Source organism: Primulina eburnea, chromosome 12 (genome assembly GCF_022965805.1).
Source record: "Primulina eburnea isolate SZY01 chromosome 12, ASM2296580v1, whole genome shotgun sequence".
Lineage (NCBI taxonomy): Eukaryota > Viridiplantae > Streptophyta > Magnoliopsida > Lamiales > Gesneriaceae > Primulina > Primulina eburnea.
Genome location: NC_133112.1, coordinates 6,616,577 through 6,634,200, shown reverse-complemented (window position 1 = coordinate 6,634,200; position 17,624 = coordinate 6,616,577). Strand labels below are relative to the sequence as shown.

General features: G+C 35.8%; 2 protein-coding genes across 2 annotated transcripts; both read left to right on the top strand.

Moving 5' to 3' along the window:
• The first annotated feature begins 2,629 nt into the window (after positions 1-2,629).
• Positions 2,630-3,796, top strand: LOC140806602 (uncharacterized). The gene is made up of 4 exons (XM_073163163.1): positions 2,630-2,942; positions 3,026-3,089; positions 3,215-3,482; positions 3,779-3,796. The coding sequence occupies exons 1-4, from the start codon at positions 2,630-2,632 to the stop codon at positions 3,794-3,796; spliced, it is 663 nt and encodes a 220-aa protein (XP_073019264.1).
• A 2,174-nt stretch (positions 3,797-5,970) lies between these two features.
• LOC140806545 (AP-4 complex subunit epsilon-like) lies at positions 5,971-16,058 on the top strand. The gene is given in 12 exon segments (XM_073163094.1): positions 5,971-6,823; positions 7,844-8,029; positions 10,002-10,217; positions 10,316-10,426; positions 10,998-11,195; positions 11,303-11,395; positions 11,397-11,435; positions 12,122-12,178; positions 12,415-12,531; positions 13,123-13,200; positions 13,691-13,834; positions 14,536-16,058. Coding segments are annotated over 12 exon segments (2,865 nt in total). The 5' UTR covers positions 5,971-6,256; the 3' UTR covers positions 15,595-16,058.
• Positions 16,059-17,624: the final 1,566 nt, after the last annotated feature.

Sequence of the window (17,624 nt, the reverse complement as noted above, 5' to 3'; positions counted from 1 at the left end):
TCGTCCTTCAAGCTTTGTAACTTGTTTCAGTTTGAATTTGGTTCTTTTTCAAGAAATTTGATTTGTTGGCCAGTTGGAAAACTGGGATGGTGCATTTTCGATATATATAGTGCAATGATTTAAAAAAAAAAAAGAAGAAGAAGAAGAAAGGAGAGGCATACATCCCATATTGGGAAACGTTGCTTTTAAGTACAATTTCCCAATTTTCTTTGACTGGTTTCTTTTCTGAAATCAATGAATAAATTGCTATTAATTTATGTGGAATCTCAATTACATAGAATTCCAAATATAAACTAATAATCCCTTAACCAAAGAAAAAGCCCACCTAGATTCTCGCATTACAAAAGACCTCACCAGCGCTGCGAAGAAGCACATCACAAGTCCACCCTTCAACATCCCACCACCACTAGTTGGAGCAATACCCTCAGAATTCTCCAACGAAGAAGCCGGAGAACCACCCATAAATCGGCTCTCTCTCTCTCTCAGATACAGGGGCGGGAGAGGGTGGCCCAATTTTTTTATTAGTATGTACTAGTTTTGGTCCAGCCCAGTTAGTATGTATTAGTTTTTTTCCAGCTCAGTGGTCCAAATTACAACTAATAAATGTTTCTCAAAATTGGCTTAAAAAATTATTTCTCAGCCCCAAAATCTATATTATATTGTTTGATATTGTCAAAAAGAAAAAAAAAATGGAAGACACGCAGATTTACAGAAGCTTTACAAAAAAAATTGTCAAACCTTCCTCTCAAGTCCCAACCATCGCGTTGCTCTCCTCTCCCAGCATCAGCCGTGAGCTGCCGGCCCGCCAGGCCACCTTATCCCGGAGTTCCGACCACCGTCGCGAGATCAGCCATCGACAACCCCAAGGCGCCTTCTTCAGTTCTTCTAGTGCGGCTGTGCCGAATCGAAGAAGAAGCCACTCGATTTCAGCTCCTATTCTTGCTCGATTTAGGTAATGATTTTGCTTCATTTTATTTGTGGTTAGTGGTGTTGTGGTGTTGGAAAACTTTGGGCCACTTTGTGCCGTTTACAACCATTTTTCTTAGCGTGAACATTAATTCCGGCAACATTTCCGATGAGTTCTATATGCAGCAACACCGCGCAGCAACACCGCGAGACCACTAGTGTTTTGATTTTGAGGTATTGAGCTCGATTAATCCCAGTACTTGGATCGATTACAAGTTGCCGAAATTTGGAATTTAATCGCTCTAATGTAATTTCTTTAACACATCGTTATTGATAGTTAATTGTGTATTTGTTGTAGGTTCGACGATCGGAAGCCTTTGAGGTATAATTCGATGAGTCTATAAATTATTTTATATTTAGTTCTGTGATATTTATGAGAATTCTTGGTATTCCAATGTGTTTGGGATGATTGGGTTGATTGTAATGCCAAGAAGTAGACTAATATGATCGGAGAATCCTTACATGTTCTTGAATGATTTGTTTATCGAGCATTTTAATGTTATTAACGTTAAATTTATATATGTACTTTATATTATTTGGTTCTAATCTAAATTTAATAATTTTGTTTATATTATGTTATTTTAATGTCAAATCAAGAGATGAAGAGGAGAAACAATATTTATCATTCTTTCAGACCAGAATTGATAATCCTTCATCATCCTAGAGGATCGAGACTCATGCATCCATTCATATTGAGGAGCCCGGACCTCCTTCTAAATCTCAAAGAGTTGTGTTTGATGAAACTTCGCTTCAACGGGATCCTGGATTGTGTATTTCGATGTTGCGACATCCTGTTAATCATCGTGATGAAATTAGACGAGCTTATATCAAAATGGGGCCATATCAACCTAAATTGTCGGAATACCCACGGTCTGAATCAGGACAACAGCACCGTCGATTTCAATATACATGGTTTAAAAAGTTTCTATGGTTAGAGTACTCTCCTTAGAATGATGCATTATTTTGTTTTTCGTGCTATCTTTTTGAATTAAGTGAAGCACGACAATCTACATTTAAATTGAAGGGTTTAGAAGTTGGAAACACGTTAATGATGGAGCAAAGTGTTTTTTTCTCTCACATGGGAAGTTCTAACTCGACACACAATAAATTTTCGAAATCTATTGTTGATTTGATGAATGTCACTAGGCATATAGATAAAGTTATGAATCGAGAACAGATTCAAAAAAATCGGTTAAGCCTTGCAGCAACAATTGAGTGCGTACATTGGCTTAGTTTGCAAGCATGTGAATTGAGAGATCATGATGAATCTTCATATTCCCAAAATCGCACTAATTTCATTGAGATGTTAAAATTGTTGGGGAAATGGAATGCTAGTATTGGTGATATTATCTTAGACAAGACTTCGGAAAATACAAGATATATCTCACCAGAAGTTCAAAAAGAAATCTTGCATATTATTGGTAGTAGAGTTAGAACTAAAATTCGTGATGAAATTGGAGATTATGAGTTTTGTATTTTGGTGGATGAAGCGAAAGATGTATCTAACAAAGAACAGATGGCTATAATTTTGAGATTTTTTCTATGCCCATGATTTTTTGTGGGAACGTTTTTTTCAAATTGTGCATGTGCATGACATCACAGCTGCAACACTCAAGAAAGAAATATGTGATGTCCTCACTAATATAATCTAGGAATTCATAATATGCGAGGTCAAAGGTATGATGGTGCTAGTAACATGAGTGTTGCTTTTAATGGATTGCAAGCTTTATTTCTTAAAGATTGTCCATATGCATATTATGTACATTGTTTTGCCCATCGACTCCAACTAGCATTAGTTGCAGCAGTTGAAAAGAAGATCTCCATATGGATTTTCTTTTCAAATATGATGACTATTGTCAATCTTGTTACATCTTCTTCCAAGCGCAATTTTGAGTTACAATCTTATCGAGTTAATGAAATTGCACGTTCTATTGTTGCCGGTGAACACGAGACTGGGCGAGAAGCTAATCAGATTGGTACTTTGCATCGAGCAGATACTACTCGTTGGAGCTCCCATTTTTTGATTCTATTTGCAGCTTGATAGATATGTATGATGCAGCTATTAATGTGCTCAAAAATATTTTCATTGATGACACATCTACTTCAATGGTGCAATGGATTTGGTTTCTACGACTAAAGAACTTTTCCTGAGATTGAGAAATGATGGTTTTGATATTCTTCTTTCGTATGTAAAATCACTTTGCTCAAGATTGGATGTCGATATACTATAGATGAGTTCTCATTATAGGTATTCTAGTCGTTCACGCCAGAAAAAGGATACCATCACAGTTGAACATCACTTTCATTATGATATATTTAATGTTGCAATAGATTTTCAGTTGGAAGAGTTAAACTCTAGATTCAGTGATGAGACAGTTGAACTTCTAATTCTCAACTCTGCTTTGGATCAAAAAGATAATTTTAAATGGTTCAACATTGACAAGATTTGTATTCTCGCTGAGAAGTATTATCCCGAGGACTTCACTGAACAGGAAATGCATCATTTAATGTGTCAGGTACAAAATTTTGAGTTCGATGTAGTTTGTCATGAAGATTTTCAGAAAATGTCCACTATCTCAAAATTGTGCCGATGGTTATTTGAAACAAAAATGTTGCAACATTATAATTTGATTGACAAGTTGATCCGTCTATTTTAACTTTACATGTTTCCACGGCAACTACGGAGCGTGCATTTTCAGCTATGAAGCATGTTAAAACAAAATATTAAAGATCTTGTAAATGAGAAACTTTTTGATACTAAGATGAACAGGAGTCATAGTTATGATTTTAATTGTTATGAATTATTGTTTAGGATCGGAAAAGAGTTTAGATGAGAGGTGAATGAACTCTTTCAAATTTTCTCATGTAAGAGTGTGATTTCAACCGTTTTTAAGCGGTTGAAATTGTCTTCTCAAACGGTTGAGAATGTGAACCACTATTAAGTACGAAAAACGGTTCACAATCTTTGATGCAACTTAATACACAATATCAGGCTAAAACAATGAATAAAGACTAGACAGATAAATGATTGCCAAAAGTAAAGTGACATAGGTTTGTTATGGATGTTCGGAGAATGAATACTCCTACGTCACCCCTTCTTCCTCCTTAGGAAAGATTCTACTAAAAGACTTTGTCTTTACAAACTTCTTGCAACAGTCTGGTCCAATAAAGCTTATCACACTGTTTGTATTGGAACTCTTAGTGATCATTTTACACTTCTAGATATTTAAGAACACTCAGTTCACCAGATATCAAAAACTGAATCAAATAACCAAAGGATTAAAGATATGAATAAATGGTTTTGATTTAGTAGCACGAAAATGATCCTTAGATGATCAGATAAATTTCTCTTGAGTGCGTGCTGATTGAGCGATGGAATATGTGAACTTTTTAAGAGCGCTCTGAGATCTTTTTGAATATCAAGCGATTTGTGATAATGCAGCTGAGAATCTCTTGCTATCTGCTTGCGAACTCTACCGTTAATATACACGATTACATTAACGGTCGGAAAGGACAGAACAACGTTAACCTGATCTTCTGTACAGACGTGTTGCTTTCGATATGTTGAGCATTAAATGATATTTGATAAACGCATTTAATGTTCTTTTTGCACATCATCGCTCTGAAACGCTTTTCTTGAGGAGTTCCTTTTAAGGAAACTGTTTTGAGCAACAGAACTTTAGGTCTATACTTGGTCTTCCTTTTTCTGGGAAAGATAATCAAATGTAGATCAATCTTGGAACTGATGTAAGAGATTATTGACTTCAAAGCGGTGTGATACTTGAAAGTATTTAAGCTGGTCAGAGAATGTCTTCGAGTAATAACTAGTTGTCTTTAATGACCGGTTCTGATAACGGTCTGAAGTGAGCGGTTGAAACTGCTTTGAGCTTTAATCAGTTAGGTGAGCGGTTGAACTGCTGCATATCTAATATACGAACCGCAGCTGAATTTTTGTTTTTTTCATACACCAAAAATAATCCTAGGGAATAATATATTCGAATATGAATAAAAAATAGTTAAAAAAATATTTAAAAAATTGTGAGAATCAGCTTCCGGGGAGGTTGATAATGATCAACCAAAAAAATAGCTAAAAAAATCTCTACCGCTTAACCTGTTGAAATATCCTATGTTGAAAATTTGTCTGGGATTGATTTGGTCAAGCTAATTCTCACGATCTTCAAGTTTGATTTGAGAAAAAAAAATATATATTTTTTGATGAACATGCACTCTGTTATATCCATTTTATGAGTATTTGATTGGCACTCTCCCTTCGAATTATGCAATGTTATGTTTCATCTTCTTTTGTCAACGGCTCCCTCGTGAGTCGTGACAGAGGAGTCGGCAACTCAAAGACCCCGTAAATGGAAGTCGTAACTATAATAGTTTTGAAGTAGTAAAATTTTTTGTCGGATAAGTCCTGACTCGCATGAAAAGTGTAATGTTCTTTCGCAGCTTAGGCGGAAAGGTAAATAATAGAACATTCGTCATCAATGTCTTAAATTTAAGATTAAGTGTCAATTTGACACTAAATCTTGGGAAAATAACGAGGAAAAAAAAACAGCAAAGATTATTTCAAAACATTCCAACTCCCCTTTATAAGTTTTTTTCCCTAGACGATGACCATAAAGTTTTTCGAGTCGACTCGATAAAGTTTTATTCATATTCGAATTTATCGAACTCAAATATGTTCAAACTTTTTTTGATCCGAACTCGAGTCAAAATATTTTATTCGATAGTTTGCGAGTAGCCGACGGACTTTAATATTTTATTAATATAATATTATTATATATTAAATACATACATTTCTAGTTTTTCAAGCTTTCGAACCCCGATATCCGAGCAATAATTTACAAATAGATTAAAATATTTTGAGTCGAACATAATCTCAAAAAATTAAAACTTTTGAATTTCGAATCAAATCTAAATTTAAATTGAATAAGAACTTTAAATTTTTACTAATCGATTTTGATTACAGAAGTGTACTATCCTTGTTATCGCTCTGCACCTCAATAGATACGCAGCTATGCTTACATCGCATGAATACTCGTACGATACGGTAGTTAGAGAGATTCAGAGCCTTGTAGCTCCCTTACTCTAGATCTTGGCTCTCAGCTTCTCCCCCTCGAAAAATCCGCAATTTCTAAATCCTTAACCCCAATCCCACCGACCAACCCTCCAAAAATTGGAAGTAGTTCCATTTTTTTTTTAATCGGTGATTGTTTCAAGATTTTTGGTTTTTCGGATAAATTAAAAGCTGGAGCAGCTAAAGACGATCGGCAGGGAGCTCGCAATGGGCTCCCAAGGGGGGTTTGGGAAGTCTAAGGAGTTTCTGGATCTCATCAAATCGATTGGAGAGTCGCGATCCAAGGCTGAGGAAGACCGCATTGTTTTACGGGAAATCGAATCGTTGAAAGCAAGACTGGGCGACCCCAATACTTCGAAGTTTAAGCTTAAAGAGTACATCATTCGCCTTGTCTACGTGGAGATGCTTGGCCATGATGCATCATTTGGGTACATTCACGCGGTTAAAATGACCCACGATGAGAATCTGCACTTGAAAAGGACTGGGTACTTGGCGGTTACTCTGTTCTTGAACGAGGACCATGATTTGATTATTTTGATTGTGAATACGATTCAGAAGGACTTGAAGAGCGATAACTATTTGGTTGTTTGTGCCGCGTTAAATGCGGTTTGTCGGTTGATTAATGAGGAGACTATTCCTGCGGTTTTGCCGCAGGTGGTTGAGCTTTTGGGACATCAGAAGGAGGCAGTGAGGAAAAAGGCAGTGATGGCGCTCCACCGGTTCCATCGGAGGGCACCTGGATCCGTTTCTCATCTCATAGCCAATTTCCGCAAGGTGCACGTGTTTCATGGATTAAGCACTGATGTTTTACTTATTTGCATGTTGTAATTTAAAGATGGGATAGCGAAGATTTGTATGTTCCCTTTCAATGGAAAACCCAAGTAGTTTGTTCAGTGTGTGCATGATTCTCTATCGAGGCTGGGCATCGGGAGTTAGAAATCTGAAAAAAAACCTATATATGTCTGATATCTTAGCAACACGCATCTCCAAAGTTTCAAATATTTTTGTCGTGATAAATGTGGATTTGTACACAACTAACTTGGAATCATAAGCTTGAAAACAGTTAACAGCTGGTTGCACAAATAATGGAAATTTGGAAAGGACTGTCCTTTTCTCGAACATAACAATCCTAACAACAAATGTCATCATCAAAAAAGAGTGTGGTTTTCTGCTGGAAAGATTGAGTTTGACATCGCATGAAAGAGTGGTTATATAGAAGGATTCTCTCTCTCAATTTCTGTTGCTTCACCCGATGCAAATTTGAGGACTGTGAATGGCAGATAAGCAGGAGTCACTCTGTATGAACAATATATATTGTATAAAAGTCGGGTGTATAATGTGATAATATGCTACATTAATAAACTTTGAAATCTTGTGAGAACTGAGTCGGTGTCCATGTTTTAGTTTCAAACTTCATGAAATTTTGACACTGGGAATTGTAAATTATTTAAAATTTATATTAACAAATAGTTTACCTTACCCTTTTAAAAAAAATTATGTTTCCATTCAAGTTTGTTCTTTTCTAAATTTTATCATGGAAAACATGTCACTCAAGTAATTTAATTAAAACTGGAGTCACTCAAATAATTTAAGTCAAACTGGAGTTTTAGATTTTATCAGACATATGCCACCTGTATAAGGGAAGCGGGGATGTATGAAAGATTGTATAGAAGCGAGAAATCATTTTGTGATCACAATGATAGTCTTAGACTATTTATATGTGCATTCAGAAAACAATTTTTTTGGTTTTGGAATTGATCATTTCTAGTTTCTCAACAAATAATGATGTTGCAGCGGCTCTGCGATAATGATCCTGGTGTTATGGGTGCAACACTTTGCCCTCTTTTTGATCTTATTATGGCCGATGTTGATTCATTTAAGGACATGGTGGTTAGTCTTGTAAACATTCTCAAGCAAGTCACTGAACGCAGACTCCCAAAGAATTATGATTATCATCAGATGCCTGCTCCATTCATTCAGGTGAGTGTTTTTTTATTCGCGCCCTGATAAGCCTTCAAGTTTATGTAATTGTGCTTTTGATCCAAGTCAGTGTGTTTCATTTCAGATTCAGAATAATAGTTGATAGTTCCTGTAGGTTTCAAAAGAGGAAGTTGGTGTGCTTGTCTTGCACACTAGTTTCCTGTTTTTTCGAAGTTTTCGATGTTATCTGTTTTATGCTAAATAAGGGTTCCAGTTTTATCTCTTTTCCCTGTCAGTAATGGAGAATGTCTTTTTTAGGTTTCTTGTGTGTGATCAAACTTAGTAAAATATAAGAAGGGGATTGTGTTATGCACACACCTTATCGCCATAAGACTTGCCAAGCGATGCTTTATATAATGACATAAATGAAGTGAATAAATGAAGTGAATTTTGTTATAAACATAGCAACAAAAATGTATTTTATGAACGAACAATTAAATAATAATCTATAAAATGTTCATTGGTAAATACTTGCTTAGTTATAAAGAAAAACATCAATCATCTGAACCACCAAACCACTCTTCGTCTTCCTCAACCATATATCCTCATCTCCAGAAAGTAAGGTATCTCCATGCTAGATTTTGAAGGATTTCTTGGCTTAGGATAATTTTGAGCAAGGTTAGATCGATTGGACCATGGTTTTTTCTTTTTGTTTTTTCAACGTGGGCAAGAAGTGAGTGGCTGTGGGATTTTTATTTTCTTCACATAATACATGCAGCGCAAGTGATATTTTTGGGCTTAGGGTAATTTTTAGTTGCGATAGTTGGATTGGACAATGGTGGTGGTAGAATTTTTCCCTGGTGTATAATGCAAGCAGCACCTCTCTTGCACTTTTAGGCTCGAGCTCAGATCAAACAGTTAATTAAGCTCAAAATATGCTTATTGAACTCAAACTCCAAACTAACTTATCGAGATCTTAAACAAAAAAAGTTAAAATACTGAAACTGATGTAAGATGATATTCAAAACAAAAATTGAATGAAAAAGAATAAAACAACAAATCTACAAACCCAAGCAGATGGAGTAAAAAAGATAGAAAACATGAAGGATTATTAATTTTGAAAATTGCTAATAAGATAAGAGAAACATACCCATTCCAGAGATCTAATGAATATCATTATATAATTTTGTGGAGAGTAGATCTATATGACCTGTCAACTGTGAAAATTTTCATATTTGTATTTGAATTTGGAAAAGTCCCTAGCCTTACCAATAAAAGAGTTGGGTGGAGCAAGAAGAGTAGAGAAAAAAGGAGACAAAGCTGTGGGCATCTAAAAAAGAGCTGACTGTGGCAGAGGAAGGACAAATGCAGTCAGAGGAAGAAAGGATGGAGGTGTTGGGGAAGGAGGTGAATTCACTCTAGGTTTTAAGTGTAAAAAGAGGAAGGTGTAATATTATTTAACATTAAAAATATGTTTCTGTATATATAGGCTCACGAACAAATTACGTGCTTTGGAACGGAGTAATTCGGGCTTGAAATCAGTCCAAAAATAGTTTGGACATATTTGAGCTTGGCTGAAGTTCGAGAATTTCAAAGGAATTGAATAGTATTCGAGCGGGCTTAATTCGTTTGTACCTATAGCTTGGAGCCTTTCTGGTTAGCACCTGGTGCTTGTAGTGTGGCAGAAGTTCTCCAAAAGCTGAAAGTGATTTGGCGTTTCTGCCTTTGCGAATAACTGGAAAGGCTTCAGATATGTATTGAAATTGGAAGTAAGCAGCTATTGGTTGAAGTCTTAGCAACTTGGAAAATTATTTTAAGAGGTCAATTTTTATAGAATGATTGCTTTTCAGAATTTTCTGGAAGGAATATTATTTGATTTTAAGTCCCTTTGCCTTTGGGTCCACATATACTTGCTGTTTTGTAGTTATCCTCCGAAAATAATGTGGACCTAGGATCTGGTTATATATCCATGTGTAGTCTCGTTCATGTTTTTGTTTATTAATTACGCTATTGTACTTCATTTCCTTGGCAGATTAAATTGTTGAAAATTCTTGCTGTACTGGGTAGTGGCGACAAAAAGGCCAGCGAACAAATTTATACAATTTTGGGTGACATAATGAGAAAATGTGATTCAACTAGTAATATCGGGAATGCCATTCTTTATGAATGCATTTGCTGTGTTTCTTCATTACACCCCAACCCAAAGTTGCTTGAAGCGGCAGCAGATGGCATTTCAAAATTTTTAAAAGTATGTATTTGGCAACAATATTTGCTTTTCTTTACCAGTTGAGTTACTGACTTGCTAGGAACTAGATATTGTAACTCTGCATTATCCTCAATTGACAGCGTGACAGCCACAATCTGAGGTATCTTGGTGTTGGTGCTCTTAGTCGACTGATAAAGATAAGCCCGGAAATTGCTGAACAACACCAATTGGCTGTTATTGATTGCTTAGAGGTGAGGTCAGCAGTTTTTATTAATGTTTAGATTGGAACAAGTGGTCTTTGATTTAAGGTCGCTGTGCATTGCTGAATTTCTTCAGGTTACTTGCTCATATTTATTCTTATTGGTCTCTCTAGATCTGCCTGGCTGTTGAAAGCCAAATTGACACACTCTCCGGGGAAATGGGAACCTTTCAAACTAGTACCTTTTGTAATCGACTCTATAGACTTCAATGAAAGCTGGTTTTTTAGATCAAGTTTTGAATGACTTTCTACTCAGATCATTTCTGCGATTAATAATGTTAAAAGAATAATTTATATTACTTATAAGCCGAGAAAATATATCACAGAAAGGAAGAATGAAGAACAACTCCGGCCTGCTCTCGTGAATAGCTTGCTTATATTAGGGTTTGATTGGAGTGTTGCTGATTTTTTTTATTTATATCAAATACTATGTTCCTCATTTGTTTTGAATGCTAGCTGGATATGCATCTTCCTATTTTTTTTTACATGCTAACTACTTTGTTTCTATTGATGTAATCTTTGATTTAGACTTCAGCTAAAGTCTGGCTGTCTTCATGATATAGGACCCAGATGACACCCTAAAGCGCAAGACGTTTGAACTGCTCTATAAAATGACCAAGTCTTCAAATGTAGAAGTAATTGTCGACCGTATGATTGATTACATGATAAGTGTCAATGACAGCCATTACAAAACCGAAATAGCATCTAGATGCGTTGAAGTCGCTGAGCAATATGCACCAAGCAACCAATGGTTTATACAGGTTATCTTGCTGTTGATACTTCTTTTTGTTGCATCACCATGATAATTATGTCATATTGGTAGGTTATTTTTCTGATTTTATTTTTTTTGCCATGTTTTATTTGTCAGACCATGAATAAAGTATTTGAGCATGCAGGAGACCTGGTAAATATTAAGGTCGCGCATAGTCTGATGAGGTTAATTGCTGAAGGATTTGGAGACGGATGACGCCGATGCAGATAGTCAGCTGAGATCATCTGCTGTATGCCTTCCTTGCGAACCTACTTTCTGATTGTGGTCCACCTAATACAGTGTGTAAATATTTGTGTATCTTTTCGTCCTTTTGCAATAATGGTTTGTATGGGCATGTGTCATTTGATCTTTTAGCTACATCTTTATACTTCTTGCATGTGTATATGCTTTAAATCCTTTTGTAGCCTTTTAATTAATTCTATAAGCATTACCGAATCAGCATATGTTTGATGGAAAGAATAATGTTTTTCTGAGTTTCAACAAGAACATGAAAACGGTATCCAATTATCCATCCATTGTTGAAATGTAGCTTGACTATAACTGTGGAAGGACTTGTGAGTACTGATAGTGTTTCATGCCACCACTCTTGTGGGTCTACAAAATGTGTTGTAAGCTTGCTGACTCGTGAACTATATCAGTAAGAAGCTAGTGGGAATTATTCTTTTTCAAAAAAACGCTATGAAGACATGGTTAGGATGACCTTGATGACAGATGCATTTTTAGAGTCGGGCATCTTTGTCACAATTTTACTAATTTTGATTTCATATTTCTTTAGCAAGAGTGCAAGACTTGACTCTTTTCTGGAAGCAGTATTCTGTGTTTGACACCGTGCATTGCTAACAATGGATCGGATTATATGACTGGTGATGCTATGCTTATTTCATCTTTCTAATAAAAATTATCTGATGTGTTCAGGTCGAATCATATCTTCATATTATGGGAGATCCAAAACTTCCATCAGCTTTTATTCAAGTATGTTCTATGGCATCCAAACTTCCATAATTTCTCCCTTTTATCTTTGTTCTCTTCCCTCCCCAAGTCCTTCTCCCTCTCTGTGTGTCTCTGAGTGTTTTTATATTTATAATCTTCTATCTTTTGAACTCCTGTGTCCCCTTCTCTCTCTCTCTCTCTCTCTCTCTCTCTCTGTATGTGGTGTTGTTTATGAATGTTTTTCACCTCTGCTTTCCATTTACATGTTCTCTGTGCAGGTCATTTGTTGGGTACTGGGAGAATATGGAACTGCGGATGGAAAACATTCTGCCACATATATAACTGGAAAGCTGTGTGACGTGGCAGAGGCACATGCCATTGATGATACAGTCAAAGTATACTTTTATATTGTTAATATTTTTGGACAGACTGGTTGTTTAAAGTTTCTAAATTTGAGATCTGACAACAATGGGTCCCATAGCATTGCCTTGTACCTCGAGACCCTTTTCTTAGCTGGTATCCTCTTTTTTTTAACGAATCTGATATCGTCCTTTAAAATCTCTTACCAGGAAGAAAATTTTCTCCCCATCTTCTGAATAATTTGACTAGTCTTTCTCACTAGAAATGCCATTTGATTGTTTTGCTCTTTGGTCAACAGTTGATATTTTAAAAGTACCGTAGTACATTTTTGTAATATGAAAACTAAAAGGGTTGCAGTTTATGTGAACAGAAAATAACAATCGTGATGGAAGGAAATTATTTTGTATACTTTGACATATGCAGTTGTTATTGTACTATATCTCAATTTTGTAAATTAGAAATGAGCAATACCTTCGCATAGCCTCCATAGATTCGTTGCAGCTCCAAGCTTTGTGGTTGTTCTCTTGCATATCCATAATATGATCTCAAATTTTTCGAGTATGTTCAATGACAAGATATTCATGTTTATCTTGTAATTGCTTCCTTTTTCCCCTACTTTTATGAAGGCATATGCAGTGACGGCACTTATGAAGATATATTCATTTGAAATTGCAGCTGGTAGAAAAGTTGATATACTGCCAGAGGTAGTTATTTGCAATTCCTTTGGCACTCTATTGTGTGCTCAAATGCATACTTTCTATGCTTTTATGTGTAGTGGCTCAATCAACTCTTTTTCCTGAAAAAACTAGACATATAAATCATGCATTGGTCAGCTGTGTTGTCAGTTATGAAATTGAAGTATGCTGAAATATTGTTGAATGTTTCTAACTCGAATGTAGATTTAATCAATAGTTTACTTTCATATCTTCTTCTCCAACATAGAGAACTTGAGCTGAGTATGAATACAGATGTGCAGTGTGCTCAAGCATTAATTATTCCTGATAATTTTCGATTATAAAATTTTTCTTGCATATTTTTCCTTATTTAGTTAAGCTGGTAAATACTTTATTTGGACACATTTTGGCACGAGGAAAATGTTTTGTAGCAGATTGAGATTTTTCCTTCCGATTCCAGTTCTACTATACTTGAAAATATGCTAGGCTTTACAGGCTCATGGCTTATTGGTTGCCGCAGTGCCAATCTTTGATTGAAGAAATGTTAGCATCCAACTCAACAGATCTGCAACAGCGAGCATATGAGCTTCAAGATATCACTGGTTTAGATGCTCATGCTGTTAAGAATATAATGCCAAAGGATTCTGCTTGTGAGGATTTTGAGGTATGATTTACAATTTACTTTTAATCTCTTTGTCAGTTACTCTAAAATAGGACGATGGTTATTTTTCTACTCGACATTTAGTGGATAGACACATGAATTTGGCATTCATGTGTGCTAATCCAATGTTTTTTCTTTGCTGACATTTTCTTTCTTTAGTCTCTCTGGCTGACAGCGAGCTTTATTGTGGCTTACGAGCTTGAACCTTGATGTTCTCTATCTTTGATTTTGTTAGTCAAATATAGTATTAATATTAAATCTGAATTTGTTTTAGGTTTTATGGCTCATATACTGTGTTTATGTGGAAGGATATTCTCAAAATTAGTTGCATGTGTGGTGAGCCGACATATGCAACTGATTTTCTCGACATGCTCCTTTCCCATCATAATTTAACATAGCACGAGCTACATTATTTTAAGTTTGTCTTCCACCATATATTATTGAAGTGATAGCTTTGATTGTATTACTCAAGCTCCCACAATTTCGGTCAAATTAGCTGTGTCGAGAATGACTAAGAAGCATTGGAAATGATATTAAAACAACGTTGGAGAATGGGCAGACTGTAATGCTTATGTTACGGAAATTTTCTTGCGATTCATCATGCATCAATCTTTGTATAAATAAAGAGCTCGTAGCTACGTTGTGTTTTCTGCCATTGCCTTTTTAATTCAAGGATGATCACAACATTTACTAAATCCTTGCAGATTGACAAAAACCTTTCGTTCCTTGATGATTATATCCGACGAGCATTGGAAAATGGTGCTCAGCCATACATCCCAGAGAATGGACGCCTTGCAATGTCAGACGTGACTCACTTCACGAGTCAAGAAAATCATGAATCCTCATTTCACGCTCTTAGATTTGAGGCTTATGAACGACCAAAACCTGCAGTATCTCTAAATGTTCCTCCAGCACTAGATCCCTCAACCGAAGTTCCAGTACCAGAGCTATCCTATCTTGCTGATATCCAGCAACCTATTCCACCCGTTCCATCTGCCTCAAACATCGGCTCATCAGAACTCAAGCTACGACTTAATGGGGTTCAAAAGAAGTGGGGCCGACCAACATACTCTTCTCCTGTGCCTTCTACTTCGAGCACTGATATTATAAAAAATCAGAACAAGGCAAATCAGCCCATTTCAGTTGGCAGTTCAAACGCGAAAGCAAGTACTGTTTCTTATGATTCAAGAAAACAGGTACCGGAGATTTCACCAGAAAAGCAAAAACTGGCTGCTTCACTCTTTGGCGGTGCATCAAAGTCTGATGGAAAACAGTCCTCTTCTAGCTCGAAAGTGTCAAAGCCCTTGCATCGCCCTGCAGAAAAATCTCGAAGTGTAACGACATTTGACACTACTACTGTAAAACCATCCCAACCACCTCCAGACTTGCTGGACTTGGGAGAACCGTCCTTCACTAATACTGCACCATCTGTAGATCCCTTCAAGCAATTGGAAGGTCTTCTTGATTTAACGCCAGAAAAGCCAGCATCAAATGCTTTTCGAGCTGGTACAACCGATGCACCTAATCTCATGTCGCTCTTCACAGACATGTCTTTGAATGTGCAGGGCGATAGTTTTGTCAATCCCATCTCGAATATGATCGACAAAAATGGACTTGGAGGGAGTACTGATGCTCCATCAACACCACAAACAAACAAAGGACCAAATTTAAAAGCAGCACTGGAAAAGGATGCCTTTGTTAGGCATATGGGTGTGACGCCGTCAGGTCAGGACCCAAATTTATTTAAAGATTTGCTCGGCTGAATGTTTTTTTCCCAAATCTTGTGTATGCGGATCGTACAGTAATTATGCCGCTTATTGCCGTTCACCCATGTGTCCAAAAATGAGGATGTAACGTATGAAGTGCCTCACGATTCATGAGCAGAAATCTCAAGGAAACGTGAGAGAAGTTGCTCGAACCTCAATGTGGGGTGGTGAGAAAATCAGTTGTCTAAGTACTTTGTATTGGTTGCAGGAGGGCATACTGTATGTACAAGTACAGTCCGTCTAGGTTTCAGAACCTCGTAAAGCTTAATTATTGAGGTTAAGACTTTTTGGAAGCAGTCAGATATTTCTATTTATCGACGATATCTTCCGTTTCATACAAGGAGGATCCGAAGTATCGGCCTTATTGCCTTCCGCTACATTTTTCATTGCTTTCCAGAATGAGACTTCGCTTTGTATTGCTATTTGCAATTTCAATAAAGATGTCGGGCGAATTTTATTTTTGTCTTTTGTCGCCTAGGATTGCAAGTAGATATTTGACCTTCCTTGGGTTGCATCCAATAGTCGTGATCATTCTGAAGAGATATGATATGATCTTTAAATTCAAATAGGCGTATGAGATTGAATCTTATTAAAAGATGTGATCCAAAAATTGTGCCACATCACATCTACATCATTAGATCAAGATTTGATGGATCAGATTAAATATCAGCTAGAGACACCACTAATCACGAAAGAGTCTCCCAACCTTTGGAAAAGAATATATAGGTCACTACTTCACGATGAAATAAGGTTATATTATCATAAACTCAAAATTATTATAAACTGAGTTTTATAATAATAAACAAGGCAAAAACTTGTGTGAGACGGTCTCACGGGTCATATTTGTGAGACGGATCTCTTATTTGGGTAATCCATGAAAAAATATTACTTTTTATGTGAAGAGTATTTCTTTTTATTGTAATATGGGTAGGGTTGACTCGTCTCACAGATTAAGATCCGTGAGACGGTCTCACATGAGACTCACTATAACAACAAATATTATATTTCATATTATAGAAAACCATATCGTTACATAGTAGAAAAGAGAAAATACCTTATATTACTATTAAATATGAAAAACTGATTTTTTTGCAAATTTACCAACAAAATAATCAATCAACATTTCATAATCAAGGTTTGCCGGAAAACTAGTTCTCAATCAAAATCATAGTTGATACATTCAACGTTGTTTGAGTCGTGGTTAATCTCAAACAAGATTTTGACAACTTCAATTTAGGAAAAAAAAAAATATGCAGATGTAATAGTAACCAAAATAGTCAATAATATCTGTTGTGTGCTGAATGAATTAGAGAAACAATTCATTCTTTGTAAAAAAAAAATAAAATTATTTCCTTTGATAACATATGTTTAATGATTTTCATTTCTTGATATAAATCATCTTTATCCAAATTTGAAGCATATTATCTTATACCCTCTTTTTTTTGTCGTTTCATTTCGAGCTTTTTGCAACAAGATTTCAACTCCTCGTAAACCAATGAACTCAACTTTTCAGCCGTGAAATGGAATTCAAAAATATCTTTCATATTGCTCAACATTTCTTCAACGACTCAATTGTTTGATCGACTAGGTACAAGAAATAAATAACTCTAAAAGCTTCTTCAACAGACATTTGAGGTATTCTCGAAGGCGCACATGTAACCTCATCAAAATGTATTTTTCTGCTTTGAGACTCAATAAATTCTTTGATGGATTTCTCAATTCTTTGACAGCAAATCTGTTGATAAACCCTCTTAAAGACTCGATGAATTCTTTAACTTTTTTTTCTTTTTCCGCTTATTCCAATTTTCTGCAAATAAATAAACAAATCAAACTGGATGGATGAAAAAAATAGCAACACAAACAAGAAACATCATTTTTATGTTTCAAGATAAGCATCTAATTCGTTTTAAAAGATACAGTCAAATTATAAGATCAACTTACATTATATTCGTGTTTTGTTACAACATTTATTGTAACATCTCTTACGAAAACTTCATGACAGATTCAGATCTACAGAGGATTTAGGA